Source organism: Diceros bicornis, chromosome 15 (assembly GCF_020826845.1).
Source record: "Diceros bicornis minor isolate mBicDic1 chromosome 15, mDicBic1.mat.cur, whole genome shotgun sequence".
NCBI classification, from domain to species: domain Eukaryota; kingdom Metazoa; phylum Chordata; class Mammalia; order Perissodactyla; family Rhinocerotidae; genus Diceros; species Diceros bicornis.
Genome location: NC_080754.1, coordinates 51,706,892 through 51,732,193, shown reverse-complemented (window position 1 = coordinate 51,732,193; position 25,302 = coordinate 51,706,892). Strand labels below are relative to the sequence as shown.

The window sequence follows — 25,302 nt, the reverse complement described above, 5'->3', positions numbered from 1 at the left end:
TTATGAGGATGTCAAATACGACTTAGAATGCTTTGTGATTTGGGGAAAGTATAACTGAAATCTTTTGATAGATATTTGATTTATTCTAATTTCTAAGCTAGAAATAGCTTGACACATGAATCTGAATGGGCCTTTGAAACAGATCCGTACAAACCACTAAAAATTAGAAGGCTAAAATACGTTTTTCATTTGGGTGGTTCTTCATCAACTGTTCTAATTGTTCCTTATCAAAAAAAAAATCTTGAATTCTAATCTATGTTTTGCTGCAATTAATTACATAACAAATTGGTTTAGTATCATCTCTAGTGAAAAAAAAATACTTTTCCCATCACTAACATTTATCTAATAGAAAACTCCCCCAAATTTAAGTATTTTCTCACCTAACAAAGGATGTTCGGAAGTCAAATCCTCTCCTCTCCCCACAGTGATGGCAGCTGGAGACAATGTGGGTGGTGGTGGGGTTCTGTCCATCCGGACACATTCATCTGACTCTTCTGGCATTTCTTCTTCACACACATCTTCTACTTGATAAACCTGCAATAACAAACCACACTGCCTTAAAATTTTTCCAGAAAAAGTTAACAAGGTGCTCCTACCTTAATTAAAAAAAATAAATTCTAAGTGTTTTAAATTTAAAAACAAGGCAAAATGACTACTTGACAGGTTGAAAGGAAAACTTTCAAATCACTTAAATGAAGTTTTTCATAATACCTGACAATATTCACTAAAAGCAAGTTGTGGATCAATATCTAGGCTACAAATCACTAAGGTTTCGAAAAAGTAATTGTCAAGTCAGAACATATTTTTAATTTTGAGAATTAGAAAAATGTTTTGATTTTATATACTTGAATAACTATTTTGGGAATTGACTATTGTTTCTGTTAAGTTCTAATTGTCATAAATCAAAATCAAAATAGATACTAACATGTTTCACAAGCACACCAAGTAAATCTCCAAAATGAGACATAATATATCAGGAAATGTACTGGTTAAAGGACTACATCCCAGGGTCGTCTTTATTATATTTATGTGAACTAAAGATTAAATTATGAAAAGTAATGTCCAACTAACTACAAAAAAGGTATGCAATTACATCTTTTCTTTAATTTCTGATCTGCTCAAGAATCTAATGCATTTTTATAAGCTAATATCAGGTAAACAGAAAGTATTTGTCCTTGCAATAATTCATACACACACACACACACACACACACACACACCCCATCCTAAGCCATTTGACACACTATTTTTAGTTCTTTAATATTGTTCTATACCTATAGAGCAAAGTTTTTAAGTCTTTAATTTAACTACCTTGGTATCCAATAGTAAAGACTATACTTAAGAAGAAAACATGGACTCAAAAGCACTCTGAGAAGGAACTATATAACTAAAAATAACTAAATTATTATTGATTTTTTATTAAACTTAAAGCTAAACTTTCAAAGTCCACTTCTAGAGACTGACACAGATATTTTAATTTGTCATCGTTATTTATTTAACTACTATTTTCGGAAGATGATAGGTTACTAAATACAAAGCCACAAAGCAGCTCACCCCCCTTCATTTACATACAAAGCTTACTACTTAAATTCACAAAGGTTGTGAGTTTTTAAGATTACTTACCCAAACTGATTAATACTTCTAATAAATGTTAAAACAAAAAACTTTTCAACAACATTCATAAAAAACCTTAAGTGATATCTAATATTGTATATATTTTTAATCAAACCATTGAAAAAGTTTTATGATTTGAAGTATATAAAATTAAATATAAAAATGATCAAGACTTCTTAAACCAGCATAAACCATGTATTATATAAAGGACTACGAAGTCTCATCTACAAAGGCATCTCTAACAACCACAACAGTGTGGGAAAAAAACCACTAACTTTCTAAGCCTCTACTAAGAATAAAATATCCTTTCTTCTGCGCCTTTTAAAAAATTTAAAAATCTTGTTGTTAATGATAAGTTTGTATCAAATATAATATCCAGAATTGTGATCTGAATCAGCTACTAAGTAGGCAACGTTTTTAAAAGTTATTTGCTCACAGCCCTGCATCTGGAAGCCTGTTTCACCACGAGAGATTCCTTGCCTCGTGTCTGGATCCTCAGAAGTGGAGGCAGTCGTTCGTTACTGTACAGTGCAACAATGATAGCTGCTAGTGTCTGTTCATGATAATTTTTTAAAAATGATGATAATGTCCAATACAGGGAAAGTCATCCAAAAAAATGTCCTGGGGTTAAAGAAAAAAAAAAAAAAACCTTCTAATGAGGGGCATCTGCTGTAGTAGTGATTACCTTAATTTGGTAGAGTGGTGGGGATGCTGATTCAGAGGTAATTAGACAAGTACAGTTTCATCAACCAGTTCAATTGCATCTATGTAGCATTCCTTTGTTAGGTATTACTTTTCTTCCAAAGATCATTACCTTTCTTAAAATGCAGAAACTCTCTTTTTAATATTAATGCTGTCAAGTTTTTCAAATACCTACTACAGTAGCTTTTAAGGAATCAAAGTTTGTTCATGCACAGAATTCTGATTTTTAAAAAACAATGGAACAGTTTTAAAGGATAAAAAGAGGCATCACACAAATAGCATATTCTGAAATAATCCATCAAAGAATACTGTAAAATACTTTTCATTATTTATAGTCAAGCCTAACTATACATACTTTCTTTCAAATCTCCCATGTAAAGGCAAAATAAGTTAATGAATAAAAGAAGTAGGAAAAACAGATCTGTTCAGACATCTGGCACCATCACCATTAAAAAAATCTAAGTGCAACAACTAAAATATTGAATAAAAGCAAAGGAGTAGAGGTTTTGCTCACAAGGTCATCAGGAAACTGCACATCACAATTTCTGTTTAGCTCATAACTACAACTATTCTAAAACTAGCAATGACTGCCAAATTTACCTCAAAAAAGTATATTAGTCACATCTGTCTCCCTTTCCTAAATAAACTGTAGAACATTTATTAGTTCTAAATTATCCACTCTCACATCTTACTTATTATAGCCAAATGTCAATGAAAAATCTTAGTTTTTTATTGTATCTTTTTAAAATATATCTTTTAAAAAGCATACCAATTTTATATTTTATAAATATATCTTTTTAAAAACATACTGATTTTACTTTGATAATTCATACTAATCTTTCAAAATTTTACCTCTCTTAAAAAGTAAATCTCTCTTTCTACCTTTAAATACTTGAAACAACCACGAATATGTGAAGAAATGTGTAATTCATAAAGAAATGTGATTTGATAAAAGAAATAGATTTGATCACAGGTAGTAAAAGAAAAATACAGCAATATAAATAAATAGGCTATGGTACTCAAAGGTAAAAGAAAAATAACATGAGAACATCTATAGCAAGTATGACCATACCAGTGATAGATAAGAAAGTTATCATTTTCATGGAAAAAAAAAATCCAAAAGTGAGATGACATAAAATGAAAAAAAAAATGTTTTTAAGAGAAGAGGGCAGGAAGTAACAAAATAAAACCTTAAATATTTTTAGCTTTAATTTAATTAAAGTGTTATTATGTTTTTGATATTTCTATCCCAAATATGTTCCTCCAAAGTTTCCCTTAACAAAAACAATTAGAAAAATATAAGGCATACAGAGAAATTTACTTTTTACTTGTTAAAAATGAAGTCTACTGAACTAGAAAGTGAGAATACCAAATTTAAATTAAATTTGATTTCTTTGAAGGTACTGAACACTTCAAAGCCTGTGTTTTTATGTTACAACATCCATTGCAAACTCTTCAAAAATCCATTAAAAGAAAATATAGAGACATGATAATTGAATGAAAAACTGATTTCTAGATGCCCATTGTTGTTTTTGTCAAGTTCTGTTTTTAATTAAAGTGAATAAGGAGTGAAATTCAATCTGTTTATGCCTATTAAGATCAGTCAGAATGACAAGAATAAAGAATCTATAAATTTGCATCCTGAGAACCAAAGTTCCTATTAAGGAAAGACTCTGAAACTCCTTTCCTTTCTGAGCTAATGGTTATTAACTTTTAAATAATAAAATCTCTTCAGTGAGGTTTGATCTTTGAGAAGATTGTTTTCCTCAGTTATAAATTATGAATTTGATCATTCTGCCTAAACATTTAGAGACTTTATTTCAATTTTTATTGTAAATTATTTTATAAATTTAAAAAGCCCTTTAGAGAATGTTTAAAGAAAAATATTTTTCAGGGTAATTTTCCTTTGTAGGCAACACGCACCATTTTTAGAGGTTTATTCTGATAAATTTCACCACAATCTCAATTATTCAAAATTTTTACTCCTCCCAATGGATTTTTTCATCCTCAGTACTCAATTCATCCACTGAGATTTTTTTTAGCTTTTTAATGAAAAATATTTTAAGGATATATTTTCCCTTAGTAGAAATCTAAAAATCAGAAGTTTAATACTTCTAAAAGATGGTCTACAGTTAACTATTTTTGCAAAGTTGGAGTCTTTCCTGGAATAAATGTTTTTTACAAAATTTTAATTACAAAATATAATTTTACCAAAAAAATTACATCATACAAGCATACTTCCACCTTGAAATAAAAGCCCCTAAAGGCCCAGGACTTCAGAATGCATACAACCAAAAAGGTTAGCTAGATAAATCATACGTTTAAGAACATACAAGCCAACAGAAGGGATCTATGAAGGATAATCACCTTAAGAGAAAAAACTTTGTGCAGATGACACTGGTTCAAATGCATTCCCTTGGGGAAAAAAAATCAACTCTGTAAAGATAGCAGATGGATTTGTTTAAATAGTAATAAAATTAACGAGGGACTTTAATAACCATCACAAATTATCAAGCATGCAACCATACTACAACAAATGGCATTTTTTTTTGCCCATACAGCATGTTTGCCAGACACTGACAGATGGAAATTTCAAGCTTTTTAAATTCATAGGAATTTCGATCTAGCAATATAACATAATGTGGGAGAAAATAGTTTTTACTTTCAGTTCAGCAAGAAAGTCAAAGAGCTTCCAAGGGCTTACCACTGGTGGATCAACAGGTGCTGGTGGTTGTACTTGTAGGTTTACCGCAACAGTCTGTGGAGGAGGAAGAGTCTGAAATGGCAACTGGACCAAAGCTTCTGCAGCTGGAAGCTCCTCTTCTGACACCAAAGCATTCTGCACCAAAACCTGGCCCTGAGATAGAATTTCAGGCTGCACTTGTAAAGACTGCATAGACTGCAAGGGCAGTGGTGGAATCTGAGCTGGAGGAGATGTCGACATCTGCGGAGGGGTGGCAATTGGGATTGGAGAGGACTGCAGGGTTGAATATTGCTGGTGTGATGTTGGAGATACAATCTGCTGGCCTGGGGACACTAAGGTGGACTGCTGAACCGGGCCAATGTGTACAACAGGGGAAGCAGGAAGTGGAAGATGGGATGGAAGATTCAGCTGTGCTGTAGGTTGCACCTGATTACCAGTGGACTGCTGCAAGTTTGGCCCTGGCTGGAGAGCTGATGACACGAGAGGGTGTGGCTGAATAAGTGCTTGTGGATGAATAATTATAGTAGGAGACTGACTTGGTGAATGAGGTGGTGGAGGAGACACCACCACAGACTGCTGTGCTGACTGTGATTGGCTAGGAGACACTGTTAAAGGAGGGGGATGACTCTGAATTGGTGAGCAATGCTGTGACTGGGCATTACTGGGAGCTGGAGGAAGGCCATGGTTTTGGAGTGGTATACAGTGCTGGGATGGTGGTGGGTCTTGGGTTGGATTTTGAAGTGTGATTGGCTGAATTTGCTGTTGCTGCTGTTGCAATATCAGCTGATGATGGGAAACCTTGGGAGGTGGTGAATGAAGAGGAATCTGCTGATGTTTTATTAGAGGATGAGGCTGAATTGGTGGATATGAAGCTGTGAGAGAAAAAAATGACAATTAGTATTTATTTTAAAAATGTCATAGAAAGTCTTAAATAAATCTAAAGGAGGAAAGTTTTCATATCAGAAGGTCATAATCATCAGAAATCTATTACAAATCTTCCAGACAAGAGTGTCTTGAAAATGTAATGATGAAACCTTTTCCTTAGAAAATTATAAAGATTTCATAAAATAAGCTGTACTGTAATAAGTTCCAAAAGAGAACTGCCTAAAACAATTGATTCATCAATCTGAATCTACACATGATTTATTCTTATTAAATTTTAGAGGTCACCAGAATATCTAAATTAACTTTTAACAAAGTTTATCCACTTGAATTCTTTCTTTGGGGAGAAGAGGGGAAGTATCACTGAACAAGTATAATCTATATAAATATAACTTCAAAATAATAAAAATACAATATTAAAACTCATAAAATAAAGGTCTCATCCTTTTCAATCTACGTCTAAACATTCTTCCAACTAATAGTCAATGTAATTACTTTTGAAGCTTCCCAAATAAGTTTCCAAATTTGAGCCAAGATGAAGAGTTGGTATTATTTGACCCAGAAAGAGAAAAATGTTTTGTATAAAAAGTTAATTCAGTTAAGCAAAACACATGTGTGAATTCTATAGCACAGTTCAATAATCACTGTAACTAAGAAATGAAATTTCAAGAGCCATTCCAAATCCAGGAGAGCACTAGTTTTGCTTGCACAGAGAATTAGGCAATCAGAAGTCTACACTGTCTAAACAAAGGATCTTGCTTTACTTCTTTCCTCCCCACAAAAAAAAACCCTACAGTAATCTATAAGTGATAGTATTCAGTTTTCTCCAGAGAGAAGCCACTCACAACAGGGAATAATATATATAAGAATTAGCAAAATCAAGTAGTAAGTAGTTTCCCCATCATGATGCCTCTTCTGTGTACTGGTGCATAGGTTTACACAGAGGGAGATGCTGGTGAAATCCTCTCTATCTAAATAAGAATGGAAACTGGGCTCACTAGAAGATGAACTGAAAAGATTGCTTAATAGTAATATCATGTAAAAATTATATACATTTAAAACAGATCTAAAGACAGGGCAAAAATTTTTCTTAATCTCAGAACGTTAAGATAAAGATTATTACATCTTGCATCTGTTTTTATATTCAACCACATTTGTGACAAAGGCCTTATAAAAACTTTTAACAATTTTTTAAAACATTTTTGCATTTGGTTGGTTATTATTTTAAAATTTTGGAGAACCTTTAAGGAAATTAACATCTGATTAACATCTCAAGAAAGAGGCATTTAGAAGATTCAACAAATATCCATTAATTGTTAAAAAAAAAAAGGAAATTAGGTCTAAAATTTCATCTAACAAAATAATTTTCACATAACTAGAATAGCACTTCAAACTAAGACTGAAAATTTTATGTCAGCACTTTATAAATGTGTTGCTAAAGACTCTATATAGGAGAGTATTCAATAAAATCTTGGATTTCTATCGAGTGCCTTCCAAAGGGCTCAAGGTGTTTTCACATCTCTCTCATTTGTACTCACAAAATGCGTGTAGTATAGGTAGGTATTATTCTTCCCCTTTTATAGATAAAGAAATAAGAGTTTTTGTAGGCATAACAGCAAAGGCCCACTTTAATTCAATTTTTTTTAATTTAATTTCCCCCCCCCCAAAGCCCCAGTAGATAGTTGTATGTCATAGCTGCACATTCTTCTAGTTGCTGTATGTGGGACACGGCCTTAGCATGGCCGGAGAAGTGGTGCGTCGGTGCGCGCCCGGGATCCGAACCCAGGCTAGTAGCGGAGCGCGCGCACTTACCACTAAGCCACAGGGCCGGCCAATTTTTTAAGTTATAATTAAAATTTACCATATTCTTGAAGTACAATGGATTTTATATTTACAAGAACAAAAATTCAAGTAAGCAATCTTTTTTTATATTCTAGAGCTGATAATTCAATAAATTAATAGTCTATCCTGTCACCCAGATTAAATTTTTCTTTGATCAGAAATCAAAGTGAGTCTATATATTTTATATTAGTCCATAAGTCCAAATGATAAGCACATATATTACAGAAATATCGTGAGGCTATCTGAAATAATACTTCTGTACAAGAAAAGCCCTAGTGCCCTGGAGAATCATATCATGTATGCTAATTTCTCTGCTTTTAATAAACATTTTATTATTGTCAAGGTGGCTTTATATTTGGAGAACTAATGATTGGCATCCTCTCTCACATATGTAGTAAAACTCTTTAATTACTGTAAATAAATATATTATTATAAATTATTACATACATTATTTCATTCAATAGTTACAATAACCCCACGAGGTAGGCAGGGTACTATACTAATCCAATATATTACAGGTGAAGAAACTCAGAGTAGTTAACTGACTTGCCTGAAATCACCTGGTTATTAAGGGGCAGTTCTGGGTCTAAAAGAACCCATAGTCCTAGCTGAGTCTGGGTTCCTATTATGGAGGGAATGTTTGTGTCCCCAAAAATTCATATGTTGAAGCCCTAACCCTTAATGTGACTGTATTTGGTAATGGGGCCTCTAAGGAAGTAATTAAGGTTAAATGAGGTCAGAAGGGTGGGGCCCTGACCCAAAAGGATTAGTGCCCTTATAAAAAGAGACACCAGAAAGCTCACTATCCTCTCTCTCAGCACTCAGATGAGAGGCCATGTGAGGACGCAGCAAGAAGGCAGCCATCTGCAAGCCAGGAAGAGAGCTCTCACCAAACACCAAACACTGCCAGACCTAATCTTGGGCTTTCCAGACTTAGGAACTGTGAGAAAATAAATTTCTGTTGTTTAAGCCACCCAGTCTATCGTATTTTTTTATGGCAGCCTGAGACGGATACAGGCTTTTCACTACACACTGAATTAACGTCTGCAAAAAATGGTATATATTTTTTCCAACTAAACTAATTTCATAAAAGCTTTAAAAACTGCTATAAAAAACCTGAGCTTTAATATAGTTCATGGTAATTTCCAGACATTTGGTTAAAGTTTGCCTTTATTTTATATATTAAAAAGAGAACTACTGGGCCAGCCCCGTGGCTTAGCGGTTAAGTGCGTGCACTCCGTTGCTGGTGGCCCGGGTTCAGATCCTGGGCGAACACTGACGCACCGCTTCTCCAGCCATGCTGAGGCTGTGTCCCACATACAGCAACTAGAAGAATGTGCAACTATGACATACAACTATCTGCTGGGGCTTTGGGGAAAAAAAGGAGGAGGATTGGCAATAAATGTTAGCTCAGAGCCGGTATTCCTCAGCCAAAAAAAGAGGAGGATTGGCATGGATATTAGCTCAGGGCTGATCTTCCTCGCAAAAAAAAATAAATTAAATTAAATTAAAAAATAGAACTATTAACTATCAAGTGGGAACTCTACCTTCAAGAAATGATGAAGAAAATCAAATGATTTAAGCACCCTAAAAATACATATAAGGAAACAATAATCATGTCCATTATAATAATTATTAGACTATCACTACATTAGAATATAAGTAAATTTTTTTATATTTGAAAGTGACTTATAGGAACAAGCATTTTTCTAACTGAGGAGAAGGAGAAATTACCAATTCAAGAATCTCCAAAAAAAATCTTAGCTTCAGGCTAACTTCCTACTAACAAGAGCAGAAAAACTAAAAAGGTGGAAAAATATAGCTGCTGCCTTGTCAGAAGATACAAATTGCTTTGACTAACTGCAGGGTGAGGCTTGAATGAATTTACAAGTTTGGTAGCTGCAAAGGTTTACGTGGCTTAGGGTCTTCCATTTGGTTTTGTTTCTAATCAATAACGCCATGGAAAACTGGAGTTTGGTTCATACACGTAAGACCTGAATTTGGAATTGCAATTGTCCTGAGGCTCTTTGATGGTTTTAGCTTAGTAGTCTCCTCCACACCTACATAAAATATTGGCCATCAGAGGACAGCAACTCTAAGGATATTAAACACCATCAATGAAAGGGGGAAGAATAAGTGTCAACCAGAACCAGGCATCGGGAGTTCAGGCGGACTGAAAATCTGAAAGTAGATCTCTTTGCTTGAACTAACCCTGAAAGACTTCCCAGCTTTCTCTGAAGGTAGCATTCTCCGCAGAAGGAAATTAACCTACTCTCCACTATAATCTATCAAAACTATAGGAATCACTAGAAACTGTCCCCTGAGCAGTCATTCCAAGCACAGTGGGTCACTGCTGCTCCACATTGACTCCTATCAACACTGGCCAGAGGCTGGTTTGAGGCTGAGAATACTCTGGAAAATACAGTACAAAAATCCTGTTATCAAGCCATAGAGAGAGCAGGATCTGGTGCACACATGTTTATAAAAAAGAATTCACATCTAACTATACTATGAATGGATTTATTAACTTACACATTATAGGAAAGCCTGCACTTATCTAAGATTCAGATTTAATAATTCTAAGCAGTGATACCTAATTAATATAAATGGAAAATATTGCGCTATAACTTCCAAAATTCAAATGGAAAAAAAACTATTAATCCAACAAATATTTACTGTCTACCTATTGTAGATAAGTACACAGAAGGCACAGCTTAGTGCTGGCAAGACAAAAGGATGAAAAGGTGAACCTGAAAAAGGATTAAAAGAGTGAATAAATGTAAAGTACTTTACACATAAGTGCCTGATATTACTATCCTTCCCTCCAAGACCTTACTGTCTAGTACAAAAGCTAAGATCAATAAGTATATAGATAACTATAAAAGAAAAAGTACCACAAAGGAGCATAAAAATGCTACACAAGTTCAGAGTCAAGAGAGATTTCTAACTAGGGGAATCAAACAATTCCAAGACTTAGAGATTGGGTGATGTAGAGAATCTTGGCAATATTAGCAGAGAGGAAACATGAAAAGAGAAATAGGTTTAGGTGGAGAAAAAGCAAACTTCAGTAGTGTAAAATGAATCTTTAAAAACTAATACAGCTATAAAAGGATAGAAGAGGAAGCTTCCCTGATGAGGGTGAATGAAAGGAGGAATTTTTTTTTTTAATGAAACGTGAGGTGTCTAGCCCAGTGCATGCCACACACACATACTTTCAATAAACAATAGTTAATACTGCTATAAAAACACATGCAGACATATTAGCAATAGGGGAGACCTAAGTATACCTGAGAAGCAAAGGGATGGATCCAGCAGGAGAGAGACAAAAGTGCTGTAATAACTACAAGAGAAGGTCAGGAGCCAGTAAAAAAAGATGCAATCAATGACACAAGCTAAAAGTGCTAACTTTAAAAAAGAAAGCACATGATTCCTTATCTCTTCAGAAGTGAAGAAAGCTCAACACTCAGAAATTCTGAGATGAACAGAAGAGGTAGTAAGGAAACTCACTCTGGATGGCCCCAACATTTTCAGCATGAGAACCACGAAGCAAGGTTATCTGTAGATAGCAGAGGGAGCACACATGGGATTCAAGGGTTGATGAGAATGAAAACGACTTAGTTGATTCCCTGACATCTTCCTCTCAGAGATGGAAAAAAAGCAACATGGTAAGGAAAATAATTATGCATAATCCTTATTTTTAGAAAGTGATAAATTCCTCCCACTAATGAGAACTTTAAACAAAAAATGTACTTGCTTTTTAAAAAGCTTTTAATTTTGTTCCACTAAAGCATATTAAATAAACTACAGGCAAATATATGTTTTAAAACTAAAAGGTTTCGATATAATGGGAGATCAGCACACAATGAAGATGTTAATCAAATGTCAATTGACCAAAAAAATCTATTTTATTATTATAATTTGTTTTAGCTGTTGGGCTCTTTTGATTTCTCTTTTTTGAAGCTACAACATTAAGATGTTCTTTTTTTAACTTATGAAATTCACATTTAAAAATGTTTTTAAAGTATCATTCTTGTTCAAGTAATGGACATCTTTTATTCTGCTCTGCCTGCTAAGAAAATGAATAATGCAACTATTTTCAACAAAAGTTTTATCCCACCTGGTGCTATTAACTGGTGAATACTTGATGTCCGGGTGACAGCTGTGCTTCGTGATTCCAGACCTGGACTTTCTCCTTTCTTATTACTTTCTGGAGAAGGATCTCGTTGGCTGATTTTAGAACTGGTCACTGTTGTTTTGTTATGACAAATTGTCAACGACTGAGTTTGACTAGCACTTTTTGGCGGACCGTTCTGTGAGCTAGATAATACACCCAACTTCTGGCTGCGCAATGTTAAATTCTGAACCTAAGAACCACATAACAAAAAATAAGGATGAAACAGATGGTATTAATTGACGTGTTAATCATTATCATTATAACAACAATGACAACACAGTTATATTATGCTTTTCATACATAAAGCTCCAAGCACTTGAAACAACTGATTAATCCTGAAGGAAAGGGGAGTTATTATTCTAAGCAATGATATCTTAAAAATTAAGTTGCAATTTTTTAAAAAGACATTAAGGGAAAGAAAGACTCATTAAGAACTAAGCGAAAATAGAATATACATGGATTGCAAATGAACTATGAATATGAGGATATTACTTTGCAACATACTGCATTTTGAAGTTACCAGCTGGGAGACAGACAAAAGGGAAAAAGAGGAAGGGCATTCCAGGTAAAGGGGAAAACTTGAGCAAAGTTGCAGAGGTGGGAGGGCCCAGGGTGTGTAGGGAAGAATGAGCAATTCCTTCAACTTCACTCTGACTTCTCCACGCCAGGAGATTGTAAAACATTTTAAGGTTACTTACAAGTACCTCATAAACTTGTGAGAAGCTACCACATACAATTAGGAGAGCGTGGATAAAATATTGCTGTCTTAATAAAGATCAGAAAGAGAGAAGAGCAACAAAAAGTTACCAACTCTATAGAGATTATAAGGGAACACTAATCTAAGAAAACTAATTCATCAAATCACCCACACCATTGTGATAATTGTGAAAAGCATTTCCCATTAACTCCCTTTTTTAAGTTAGCTGGATTTTGTTATTGTGTTGTTGTTATGGAATACTCACTTGCCTTTGAGAACGAGATCTCAGGAACTGAAAAGATTGTGCATGGCCTTAAAATCGTTTATGTGATGGCTCCTGTTTACATCCGGGGCTATTCTAAACACACTGCAAGTCTGGATGGTGGCAAGCATCATCCCAGTTACTCTCACCTGAAGGTTATAACATTTCCAAACAGCAAGGCAGAAAATGCCGCTCTAACAGCTGCCAAACTTTTTGCCTATCGGGAATGAATGCACCAAATACATTTATGCTAGCACTGGCCCTCGGAGGGAAACTGAAGTAAAAGAGATTCTAAACTGACAAAGCAAATGATATATTGCTGCTTTATAAATGTTCTTTATAAAGGTTCATGTGTGTTTTGTCTCTACAACTATATCATTAACTGATGCTCAAAGGCTATACCTTCTCTTTCTAAGGGCCAAATGCAGTATTCAGCCAATAGCGAGTGCTAAATAAATGTTTACTTCAGAGCAGTAGAGGTTTTAATCAGCTCTATTCTAAGCTACCGAAAGAATTTTCTAAGTGAGACCATATGGAGTGTCTTTTCTGATTTTTGTCAAATATTTCATAGGAATATAAGTGGACTAATAAGTGCTATATCATTGAAATGTAATGCAAAAAGAAAATATGATAAAATCCAGATTTCTCAGCTTGCCACTCAGCCCTCAGTCTAGGCCCAAACCACTTTGAGCCCCATTTTCCACTACTCCAGTCCCAATACTCATATTCTAGCCAAACTGTTCTCCTTACCCTTTCTCCAAACATACCTTCCTTCATTTAGAGCCCTTGCTCAAGTTACTCTTGCCTAAAATGCCATTCTTTCCCAACGCTGACTCCTGAAGCCCGACCCATTCTTCAAGGCCCAGTAAAAATCCCATTCACTCTCCCAAAGAAACCTCCCCAAAGTCCCTGGTTAGAAATAATTTCTCCTCCCCTCTATAATGCTTTTCCCATAGAATTTAGATCATATTGGCCTATAACACTGACAAACGTCTAGCTTAGTATAGAATTACTAATGTCTGTCTGTGAAATACTGAGACTGGCTGGCAAGCTCTCATCTGACATTCCTTTTTGTACTCCCTGCAGTTCAGTGCTGCAGACATAACAGAAACTCCACAAGTCTGAAGTATTCTCCTATATCTGATTCTGAAATATACCTTACATGGTTTTTTTGTTGTTGTTAAGTATTTAGTTCTATTTACAGTTTTCTTAGGCTAACATTAAAATCTGTTCATATTTAACCAAAAAAATCTCAACAAACATCTAATATCTTAAAATCTCTCAGGAAGCAAGGGAAAAAACAGCATAAAATTTAACTGCCATAAATGATCTATAAAGTAGACCACAATAATAATAACCAAAGGCTGAACTACAGTCTGAAACACTTGAAAACTTTCCTTCAAATGAAAAGCATATTCACAATAAATGAAGATTTGACACAATAAACCCTAAAACCTGCAGCAGTGCATTTCTATAGAATATTTTTTTTTCTAATTTTCCTTTTGTTTTCTGGAATTCTGAAAGAAATTGCATGTGTGTGCATATAATATATACTATATATTATTTATATGAATAGATAAAGTTTAGAATATGGCTATAATATCTACGGGCATCTTGGCTTAAACATTTATAATCAATTTCAAACATGTAAACTACACTCCTAAAGTATATTACAAAGTTAATTTATCTGTTACTAGAAAGATTGCATATTTGGTTTTCTTTGACAGAGTTTCACTTCTCAGGAGAACCCACCCTTTCTAACACAAAGAATGTTAGGGCACTCTAATGTCCAACTTTCATTTCACTCAACTTTTCCTATGATCAAATTATGGAAACTTTCTGACTTTTGAAAAAGTCTAGGTCTCATATGAAATATTTTTGCTAATTTCGCACCTTACATTTTTTATTATAGTGGATTACCCAAATACTCTCACATCAATTATTTAATTTGGATCTAACAAATACTGTATGAATTATATCATAGCATCCCTTCTTTGCAGATCAAGAAACTAAGAGTTAACGTCACATTGTTGGCAGTAGAGCTCAGTTTCTAGCTTTTAAATCCAAAGCACTGTTTTCTCCTCAATTCTTTTTTTTTTTTTTTTTAATTTTTTGTTTATTGCAGTAACATTGGTTTATAACATTGTAAAAATTTCAGGTGTACATCACTGTACTTCTATTTCTGCATAGATTACATCATGTTCACCACCAAAATACTAATTACAACCCATCACCACACACATGTACCGAATTATCCCTTTCACCCTCCTCCCTCCCCCCTTCCCCTCTGGTAACCACCAATCCAATCTCTGTCCCTATGTGTTTGTTTATTGTTGTTATTATCTACTACTTAATGAAGGAAATCATACGGTATTTGACCTTCTCCCTCTGACTTATTTCACTTTGCATTATACCCTCAATGTCCATCCATGTTGTCACAAATGGCTGGATTTCATCGTTTCTTATGGCTGAGTAGTATTCCATTGTGTATATATACCACAGCTTCTTTATCCATTCGTCCCTTGATGGGCACTTAGGTTGCTTCCAAGTCTTGGCTATTGTGAATAACGCTGCAATGAACACAGGGGTGCATGTACCTTTGCAAATTGGTGTTTTCAAGTTCTTTGGATAAATACCCAGCAGTGGGATGGCTGGATCATATGGTAGTTCTATCCTTGCTTTTTTGAGGAATCTCCATACTGTTTTCCATAGTGGCTGCACCAGTTTGCACTCCCACCAGCAGTGTATGAGAGTTCCCTTCTCTCCACATCCTCTCCAACACATGTTGTTTCCTGTCTTGTTAATTATAGCCATTCTGACGGGCGTGAGGTGATATCTCATTGTAGTTTTGATTTGCATTTCCCTGATAGTTAATGATTTTGAACATCTTTTCATGTGTCTGTTGGCCATCTGTATATCTTCTTTGGAGAAATGTCTGTTCAGGTCCTTTGCCCATTTTTTAATTGGGTTGGTAGTTTTTTTGTTGGTAAGATGCATGAGTTCTTTATATATTTTGGAGATTAACCCCTTATCAGAAGTATGGTTTGCTAATATCTTCTCCCAATTGTTAGGTTGTCTTTTCGTTTTGTTGATGGTTTCCTTTGCTGTGCAGAAGCTTTTTAGTTTGATGCAGTCCCATTTGTTTATTTTTTCTATTGTTTCTCTTGCCCGGTCAGACGTGGTGTTTGAGAAGATGTTGCTAAGACCGATGTCAAAGAGCGTAATGCCTATGTTTTCTCCTCAATTCTAACAGCATTTCCTAGATAGCCTTGACAAGTAAGATTTCTTACTTTTCTATAAACATACTTTTAGTCCTATGATATCTTTCTGAAACTCAGATTTTTTTTTGTTTTTTGCATGGTGGGGAGAAAGGATACAGCATTTAAAACAGTAAATAAGGGTAAGATATTCCAAATATCTCATTTTTGACAGTATGCTATAAATAAATTTTAATACTAAGGAAAAATTAACTGTTATACTGACATCTGTCACTTAAGGAGTATTAAAATAAAATTTCAAATTTGGTATTTCTGAATTACAAAAAAAAACTGGTTTAAAAGCTGCAAATATAAGTTTAAAAATTAAAAAAGTAGAGCACAGATTTTTCAAAACCAACAGCCTTGAACTCAAGGAAAGCTATCACTGGAATATTCAAAATATTAGCATCACCTAATCCTCAATCACTGCCATTTCAAAAGAACAGCAAAGAAAAACATTTGTAGAGAAATTCCAAAAGGTCAATCCACCCCTCTTGTTCCTCACAGTCCATCCTTGAATTAAGTCAGATTATCACAGAGCCACATACCTGTATCACAGCAAACTGGACCTCAAAGAGCCACTTTTATAAGTTACTTTGACTATGCTCACATTAAAGATGTCATTAAAGACACTGTAAGATGTTTTCTCCATGAGAATCCACAAGGCAGATTGTTCTCTACAGAGCATGTTAGTTGTATTTTCCTAACAACTTGTTTATTTTACCTTGAAAACTGCAAATCCTTTAAATGGTGTTTCTTTCTTCACCATTAGCTAGGTGAAAGCTAAGAACCAAATTCAAGACTTGTCTTTAGACAATGTATAACAAAAATAGTAATTAGTGGCATGTGATATCTTATGTGCCAGGCACTACGCTAAGTACTTTATGATTATTGTTTCATTTATTCCTTAATAACAACTCTGAGCTATTAACTCCCATTTATAGTGAAGAAACTGAGGCTTAGCATAGGTAATAATAATAACAGTTAACATTTAGTGAGTGCTATGTTTCAGACACTGTTCTTTTTCATTTAACGTATTCAATCCTCACTACAACTCTATGAAGCATTTTAATTACTTTGTTTTTTTATTTTATATTGTTGAAACTGAGGCAAGACCTAAAGATATACAATGAGAAAGTCGTAAAGCATGTATTTGAACCCAGAGAGTCTGGATCCAGAGTCCAAACTTATAAACACTATGCTATACTACGACCTTCTCTAAAATTAATCAACTGGCAAGTGACAAGGCTGGCAATTGTTGTTGCTGAAGTCAGAATCTGAACGCAGGTCTTCCTATTCCCCTCTTTGCAAAAAAAGTACTAATGAGTGCCTATAATGTTCTAGACACTAAACATACACATTACTCATTCTTCAACTTAGGCTACAAGTATCTATGACTATTAAAGATGTTTGGTAACTTGTCTAAAACCATACAACTAAGAAGGTCCATGCACGATCTCATGCATCTAATCTGAATAGCAACCTCACTCCTAGCTCCATGCCACTTTCCTATTCTTATTTGTGCTTTTTTCTTGCATGCTTTCAATTTATTTTATCTTGTTTTATTGTATGCATCTTGTAAATGAATCAAAATCTTAGTTGGAACAAAGTCAAGTATATATAAAAAATAAAATTTAAAATATTCTGGAAGTTGATAATGGTCTAGCTCTATTAAGTTTAATAAAACCAAAACAAAACAGAAAGATCATTAATTCAACAAATTCATTCCACAAAGAGACATTATAAAAATTTAGAGCTGAAAGAACCTTAAAGTTAACAAAGACAAAGGTCTCATTTTATAAATACAGAAACCAATGTCCAAAAAAGTTAATGAATTGTGGAGGGCCACAGAACACATTAGGAGAAACCTGAGTTTAACTGATCACCATCTTTGTGCGCTGATTTTGAAAACTGGCCTTTATTACTAAATAAAATAATATATTAAGAGATTCCATGCAAAGTACCAAAGAATATTACTATCTCATTTTTTACGTTTTACCAGGAGATTCAGATTATTAAATTAAAAACAGGAAGCCAAGGATGACCTAGGATATACCAATTTCTGCCATATGTAGTCTAAAACATTTACTATGGAAAAATACCAAAATGGTATCATATAAAGTAATATCCTACTCAATTATTTTAATTTAAAATTTACTCAATTTATTTTTATCAACTTTACTGAGATGTAACTGACATATAATAAAATGAACTAGTTCAATAAATTTTGACATATACATATACCATGTTACCACGACCCCAATCAAGATATAGAACATTTCCATCACCCAAAAAGTTCACTCATGCCCCTTCCCAGTCAATCTCCCCCACCTTCTGCCCCAGGTACCACCAATCCGATTTTTTTCACTATAGCTTAGTTTTGCCTGTTCTGAAATTTCACATATATGTAATCAGAGTATGTACTCTCTCGTGTCTGGCTTCTTTTGCTAATTATAATGTTTCTGAGATGTGTCAGTAGTTTGTTCTTTTTTATTTTTAAGTAACATTCCACAATTTGTTTATCCATTCACCAGTTAAAGGACACTGGTTATTTCCAGTCTGGGGCTATTCTGAATAGAGCTGCTACGAACATTCATTTATACATCTTTATGTTAGATATATGTTTTCAGATCTCTCAGGGTAAACATCTAGAAGTGGAATTGCTGGGTCACTTGTTAAGCATATGTTCAACTTTATAAGGAACTGACAAACTGTTTTCCAAAGCGGTTTTACCATTTTACACTCTCACCAGCAATGTACAAGAGTATGGTTGCTCTACCTTCTTGCTAACATGTGGTATTATCAGTCCCTTCATTTCAGCCATTCTAGCAAGTGTGTAGTGATATTCATTGTGGTTTTGATTTGCATTTCTATAGTGATTAATGACGTTGAGCTTTTTTTCATGTGCTTATTGGCCTTTAGTATATCTTCTTTTTTGAAGTGTTCAAATCTTTTGCCTATTTTTAATTGAATTGCTAACTACCTTATTGAGTTGTAAGCACACTTTATGTATTCTGGATACAATTCCTTTGTCAGATATATGTATTGTGCACATCTTCCCTCAGTCTGTGGCTTGCCTCTTCATTTTTGTAACAACATCACTGAAGAATAGTTTTTAATTTCGATAAAGTCCAATGTGTCATTATTTTCTTTTATGGTTAGTGCTTTTTGTGTCCTAAGAAGGTTTTGCCTACTCTAGAGTTGTAAAGACAGTCCCTATGTTTTCTTCTAGAGGTTTTATAGTTTTGGCTTTTACCTTTAGGTCTACATGCTACTTCTAGTTTATTTTTGTGAATGGTGTGATGAGAAAGTTAAGGTTCATTTTTTCCATAGTACCAAACAAAGTAATATTCTATTCAATTTTTTAAATTTAAAATTTACCCAATTTAATTCATTTTTAAACTTAAAATCCATCTTGACTTAGTTATTACGTAACTGCTTGCAAAGGAATCTACACAAAAGAATACATCTCACATAATAAAAGAAATAAATCTGCTTTACAATAAAACTAAACATATAATGTCACAGCAAAAATTCATTAACTTTCACTGATGTCAGATAACCTAAATATCTGTTTAATGGTATTATAATTTCTATAGAACAAAAAAACTTTCTTGAAGTTCTCACTGTATTTTATTAAATTTCAATCTGAAATGTATGGCAAAGAGCACTGAAACCATCAGTAACTTAAACACAAATGTATGCTTATCTTTAACCCGGAGATCCAGACCTCAAGTACCACATTATGAAGCTAGACAAGCTCACCTGAGTAGCTGCAGACTGACAGGAAGATGACGATGACGACGAGACAACAGGAATGTCAGACTGTACAGCAGCCACAGTGGTAGCGGGTGTGAAAATCAGCTGTACAGACAGAAAAACCAAAAAAATACCCTAAGACAAAAGAACATGTCCCACACAAAATGTATAGCGGCAAGAGACTGAAATTTGTGACAGAAAGACAATGCAGTTTAGGATTGTCTCCTAAGCAAAAGGTTTTACATGACAGAGAGAAGTTTCTGATAAGAGAGAACTCAAAAAAAAAATCATATACATTTTTGAAATAGCTCATGATTTTGATGAGTAGAAAAATAAATTAGTGCTCAAAAAAGAAAATGTATTTTGGTAATATGAAATCCTCATACCAAATTTTGCCCCAAATAAGCTATTATACTTTTCCCAGCTCAAAACTATTGTGGCAGGATTCCTAAAATGGAAGTTATAATAGACAACCATAGTCACTACTCTTGAATACAAATTAAATTTCAGTGAGAAACACGAAAAGAAACACCAAAGAGTCTTTTCAATCCTCTTTACCACAAAGGATTAACTATGCCACATACTACACTATAATATTTCACTCAGTCACCAAGGATCTACAGTGCAAACCTAGGTTGCTCTTGTTTTTAAAACTATTTGTAAAGAAATACTCATTCTAAATGTAAACGCCACAAGTCAAAATTCAGCAACAAAACAGCTTGCAAAAGAGCTTCACATCAAAAAAAATAAAGACAATTTATTTACTTATCACCTCTTTTCAAAATTTTTTTCAATATTGAAACAGAATGCCATTTAATTTAAAAAGGCAGTACAATCCACTCAGAAATTATCCAGTCCAATTTAGTAAATTATGACAGTTGTTTCCAAGAATGTATAAATGCTCTACTTCAAAATCGCATCAAGAGTTACTCAGTTCCTCAAAAACCATTCCTGTTTAAAATGACCAATTAAGCAATCTTTTTGATCGCTTCAGTTCTTTATATACTAAATTTAAATGAACTAAACAACAAAGTATAACTTTCACAAGAAAGTAATTTCCAGTACAAACAGCTGAAAGCACTAAACCTAAAGAGAAGATGTTCTGTCTAGCTGGAACCATATGAAACTGCCAGTTTTAGAAGTCAAAAATGATTAAATAGCAACCATTTCAAATGGCTCAGCCTAATTTTGAAGCATATTATTAATTAAATAAGATTTCATGGGGAAAATAACCCCAGAAATATGTTAATTACTACTGAATAATCTGTTAAAAAAAAAAAAAAAGGTGGGTCATGTCATTGTTTCCTATTAGAAATATGATGGGAAACTTTCTGTGCAATTTTAGCGGGGATCCAGATATATATTCAGTTCATTGGACAAAAAAGAATATAAATAAATATATGTTAGGCCCAAAGCTCTTGTCTAGCTACCTGTAAAGACATGAAATAAAGTAAATGTCAACCAATTTCTACAATCCTTAAAAAAGCTCAAAAGTTAAATTAGGAAATCAGTAGGTACTCAAACACAGAACAGACAAATTAACATTCTTATTTTAACAAAAGATCAAACTGAGCAAAGAACACAAATCACCTTACAGAATTTGAGATGAGAATAACCAAAGCTAAGAATCATCTGGTAAATTACTAGGAACTCCAACCCAGATTTCAGAAGATCCCACAATATAAATTCTAACTTATAGTTAATAACCAAGTTTTTAACATTTCCAACTATTTCATCAAATCTAAGATGTCAAAGATATACAATGATTTTATGTATCACTATAAGAACCAATTATGACTGTAAGATACCATCAATTATAAAATGTTATCTCAGTTTCAGAGATGTTAAAATGTGAAAAAAGGTGTGAAATAATGAAATTTGATATTAAAAAATAATCACTCCTGTTACAGAATCTGTTAGCTTCCCAAAGTTGCTAATTACTATTCATTACAATGGTGCTAATTACACCAAGAAGGCCTACCAATTAAAAGTAGAATTTTTCATGACATAAATGTACAAGAGCTAAGCGCGCACACACACACACACACACACAAAAATTGTTAAACGTTCCTTAAATATTAAAAATGCCTCAATGCATCAAATCAAGAAACATTTTGATTTCTCTCAAGTCCTTAAACACTGAAAGAATTTGGTTGCTCATATCTTACCATTTGAGCTCGGAGATACATTTGAGCTTGGCTTGCCGTTAGGGTAGGGGAGGTACTCCCTAGTAACATAGTCTGTTGGGTAATACTGCCGCTGGTAGAACTGGAAGCCTGGGAACGGCTTATTAACTGTGCAGGTGTAGGAGAAGTGGAGAGGTTGATCTAAGGAAGAAAACATATTAGGTCATAGGCTTCCATTTCTTGCTTCCATGTCACTGAATTTCACTAAGCTGCAGTTAGGCAATCAATAGTAGTATAAACTGTGGCTAAGGAATCTAAAAGAGAGGGCTTCCTCTTTGACAGACACACCCTCTCACTTCTTTGGGTAATTATTTGCACATATGCAAACAATAGCATGTACTAGTTAGTAATTACGACACTTTTTAAGGGTATCTTCAATGTGTTTCAATAGGATTCCAGTATCTTAAAGTATCACTTCCACTACCTCCCAAAAATTAGGGCTAAGGTCCATTATTTTAATATTACGAATAATAACTTAAAACATTCAAATCAAACATTCAAATTGTTTACAAGATTTTGTTGGATTCTGTCACGTTCTGATGGGTTTCTGAAGTGAACAAAAACTAAAACACAGATAATCCATTCACATATATAAAAACATACATGTAACATATAATTAGTATAACATTCTCCCTCAAAAACTCTCAGAGAAGAAGAAAAAAGTACAATTGCTACTTGTCAAACAGATGGGAAAATCCTGAATACTGGTTACAAAATTAAATTATAAACACTACTTTAAAGTTAAAACTGCTGTTAAAGAATAAACTAGTGTAGTCTTAGGATACATAAGGGACTGGTAACTATCTGTGAAAGCAAACTGGGTGGGGCAGGTAAGGAACAGGGAAAAGGGAGTCTTGTATACCCTTTTTTATCTTTCCAATTTCATACCACACATATGCATTATTTCCATTTTAAAAATAAATATTTTTAACAAGAGTAATATAATCCAACCTCACATCCTTTTTGTGGACAAAGCAGAGAATAAAATTAAGAAGTAAGAAATAAAGAAATAGTTTATTAGACTTTTGATTCAAGCAACAAGGCAGACTGGACTAATACATCCATGTGCCCAAATACACTCACTGAAATGCTAGATCGGCATGAAAAATGAGAATATATAGCCAAACTCAAAAAAGGGGATAGAAGAGGGAAATTCCCAGGTGCCAGAGGAAGAAACTCAGAGGCGTAAGCGCCAGTGACACTAAGGCACTCTGGAGAAATACCGGCCTACAGAGGTAGAAGAGCTGATTTTGAGCCTATTTCAGGGGAGCGCTGGAAGTAAAGCCCTATTTTGAACCAAGATCCTCAAAACGGCTGCTCAATATGCGAAAAGGGAGCTGGAAAAGCTCCACTCCTGTGCCCTGAGAAGCAGCAAGGAAGCTTGCCATCTGCCCTGCTCCCAGTGGAGGGAGAGAGGCTCCTCCGAGAATCAAAACTCCAGGCTTGTGCCATGTGGGCGTGCAGAATCCAAATTTACACTACTTGCAGTTCCACAATCCATCCCAAAACATTAGCATTTGCGCTCATCCAGGACATTTGTTAAACTGAACAAGTGACTGGAGGAAGCCAAGTGAAGGCTATACAAGAGGACCTCTCCGTACTATTTTTGTAACTTTCTGTGAATCTATAATTGTTTAAAAATAAAGTTAAAAAAACTGTATAGTGGCTATACAAGAGTTGGTTAACTAATTCTTTAAATTTTTCTGTATCTTTTAAGTATTTCTTAATTTTAATAAAATACTTAAATCTGTAATTCAGTGCATAAGTACAGTTAATATAATACACAAAATTATTCTGCAATCTGACTTTTACTCCCAGCACACCACTAAAATCCCATTAGCAATAATCACCAATGCCCTCTATCTGACAAATTCAGTCAATTCTTTTCAGACCATTCCCTCTCAATCTTCTTTACCAGCTCTTCTTTCTGGTCTACCCCAAAATGTTCATGTCTTGTCCTCAACACTTTCTTCTTGAATTCCTAGATTATTACATCTACTCTCACAGTTTCAAACAACTCAATCCTAATGACTCTCAATCCTTGATGATAAACTCTTATTCTGAGCTTCAGATCCAAACAAAAGATCCTACAACACATCTTTCTGGATGTCTCTTACCAACTCAAAGCCAACATGTTCAAACACCAAACTCATTATTCTTCCTTTTTAAACCAGCTTCTCTTCAAATGGCCACTGGCAACTTCTAAAAGCCCCCAAAACAAATTATCTAGGAGTCTTCCTGATTCTTCCCTCTCCTTTACCACACATACAAAATCAGTCAACCTTATTATTTCTACACCTTTATTCTCCTCATTTTCATTTTGATTTTTAATCCCTTAGCTTGAGAGTTTGGGCCCATGGAACTTCCAGCTAGTTCACTTCAGCAGCTGCAAATTGATCTTCCTGCCTGGAATCATGTTTCCTCCTACTTGCCAGATAATCTCTCCTTGACTTTATTAATATTAATTAACCATTTAAAAATCTTCTGGATAATGTTCAATCAACCTCCCCTGATTACCTGTCTAGCATCATCTCCTCCCACTCCTCCATACACATCCTTCACATTAGCAATATGAAGCTAACTGCAATGTCATGATGCCTCAGGCCTCTATGGCCCTGGTAATGATGCTCTGGACTGAACTGAGCATCTATCCCCCCACCCCACCCATCCCCGCCTATATAGTGAACAATTCCCTGTCAAAAATCATCTGCTCTAATAAGCTTTTTCAGGCATCTCTAGATCCCATATAACTGACTACTCCCCCTCCTTTTTGCCTGTTATCTTCCATATACTTCTAGCATATACTTCTATCTCACTCTTCCAAACAACAATTTAAGGAGGGGATCATGTGTTATTCATCTTCATATATCCAGTATCTATGAAAGTGTCTTCAACCAATAAGTTAAGTTAATGAATGTCATGTTATTTTAAGGCATACTTCATAGTTTTAATGTAATATATAAACCCATCACAGAGAGCATGAGTGTGTATGTATGAGAGAGAGAAAAAAAAACAATTTTGGTAGAGCCTCTAACAAAGCAGAGTAAAAATGCAGAGATAGTGTGGTGATATTAGTTCAATTCTATTTTTGATGTGCTATATAATAAATTATTAATAAGCCTCCCCAAAACTTATTCTTTTTCTACACTACTCTACAAATGGACAATTTGGATAAAGCCTTGATGCAAAGGTTAAATCACTTAGCAGGGTAAAACTGGACCCAT

The 25,302-nt window shown here is 34.3% G+C and overlaps 1 protein-coding gene across 6 annotated transcripts in view; it reads right to left on the bottom strand.

Moving 5' to 3' along the window:
- The window catches only part of PHC3 (polyhomeotic homolog 3), a 77,460-nt gene that overhangs the window by 31,045 nt on the left and 21,113 nt on the right, over positions 1-25,302 (bottom strand). For 4 of the 6 annotated variants that reach the window (XM_058556358.1, XM_058556359.1, XM_058556363.1 and 1 more), the window contains exons 5-10: positions 22,061-22,219; positions 19,899-19,997; positions 11,861-12,107; positions 5,020-5,891; positions 4,683-4,730; positions 381-534 (exon numbers count right to left, since the gene is read on the bottom strand). In XM_058556358.1, the coding sequence (XP_058412341.1) occupies positions 381-534; positions 4,683-4,730; positions 5,020-5,891; positions 11,861-12,107; positions 19,899-19,997; positions 22,061-22,219 (1,579 nt within the window). The remainder of the gene's footprint in view (positions 1-380; positions 535-4,682; positions 4,731-5,019; positions 5,892-11,860; positions 12,108-19,898; positions 19,998-22,060; positions 22,220-25,302) is intronic. The other 2 variants (XM_058556361.1, XM_058556362.1) reach the window with 2 other exon arrangements.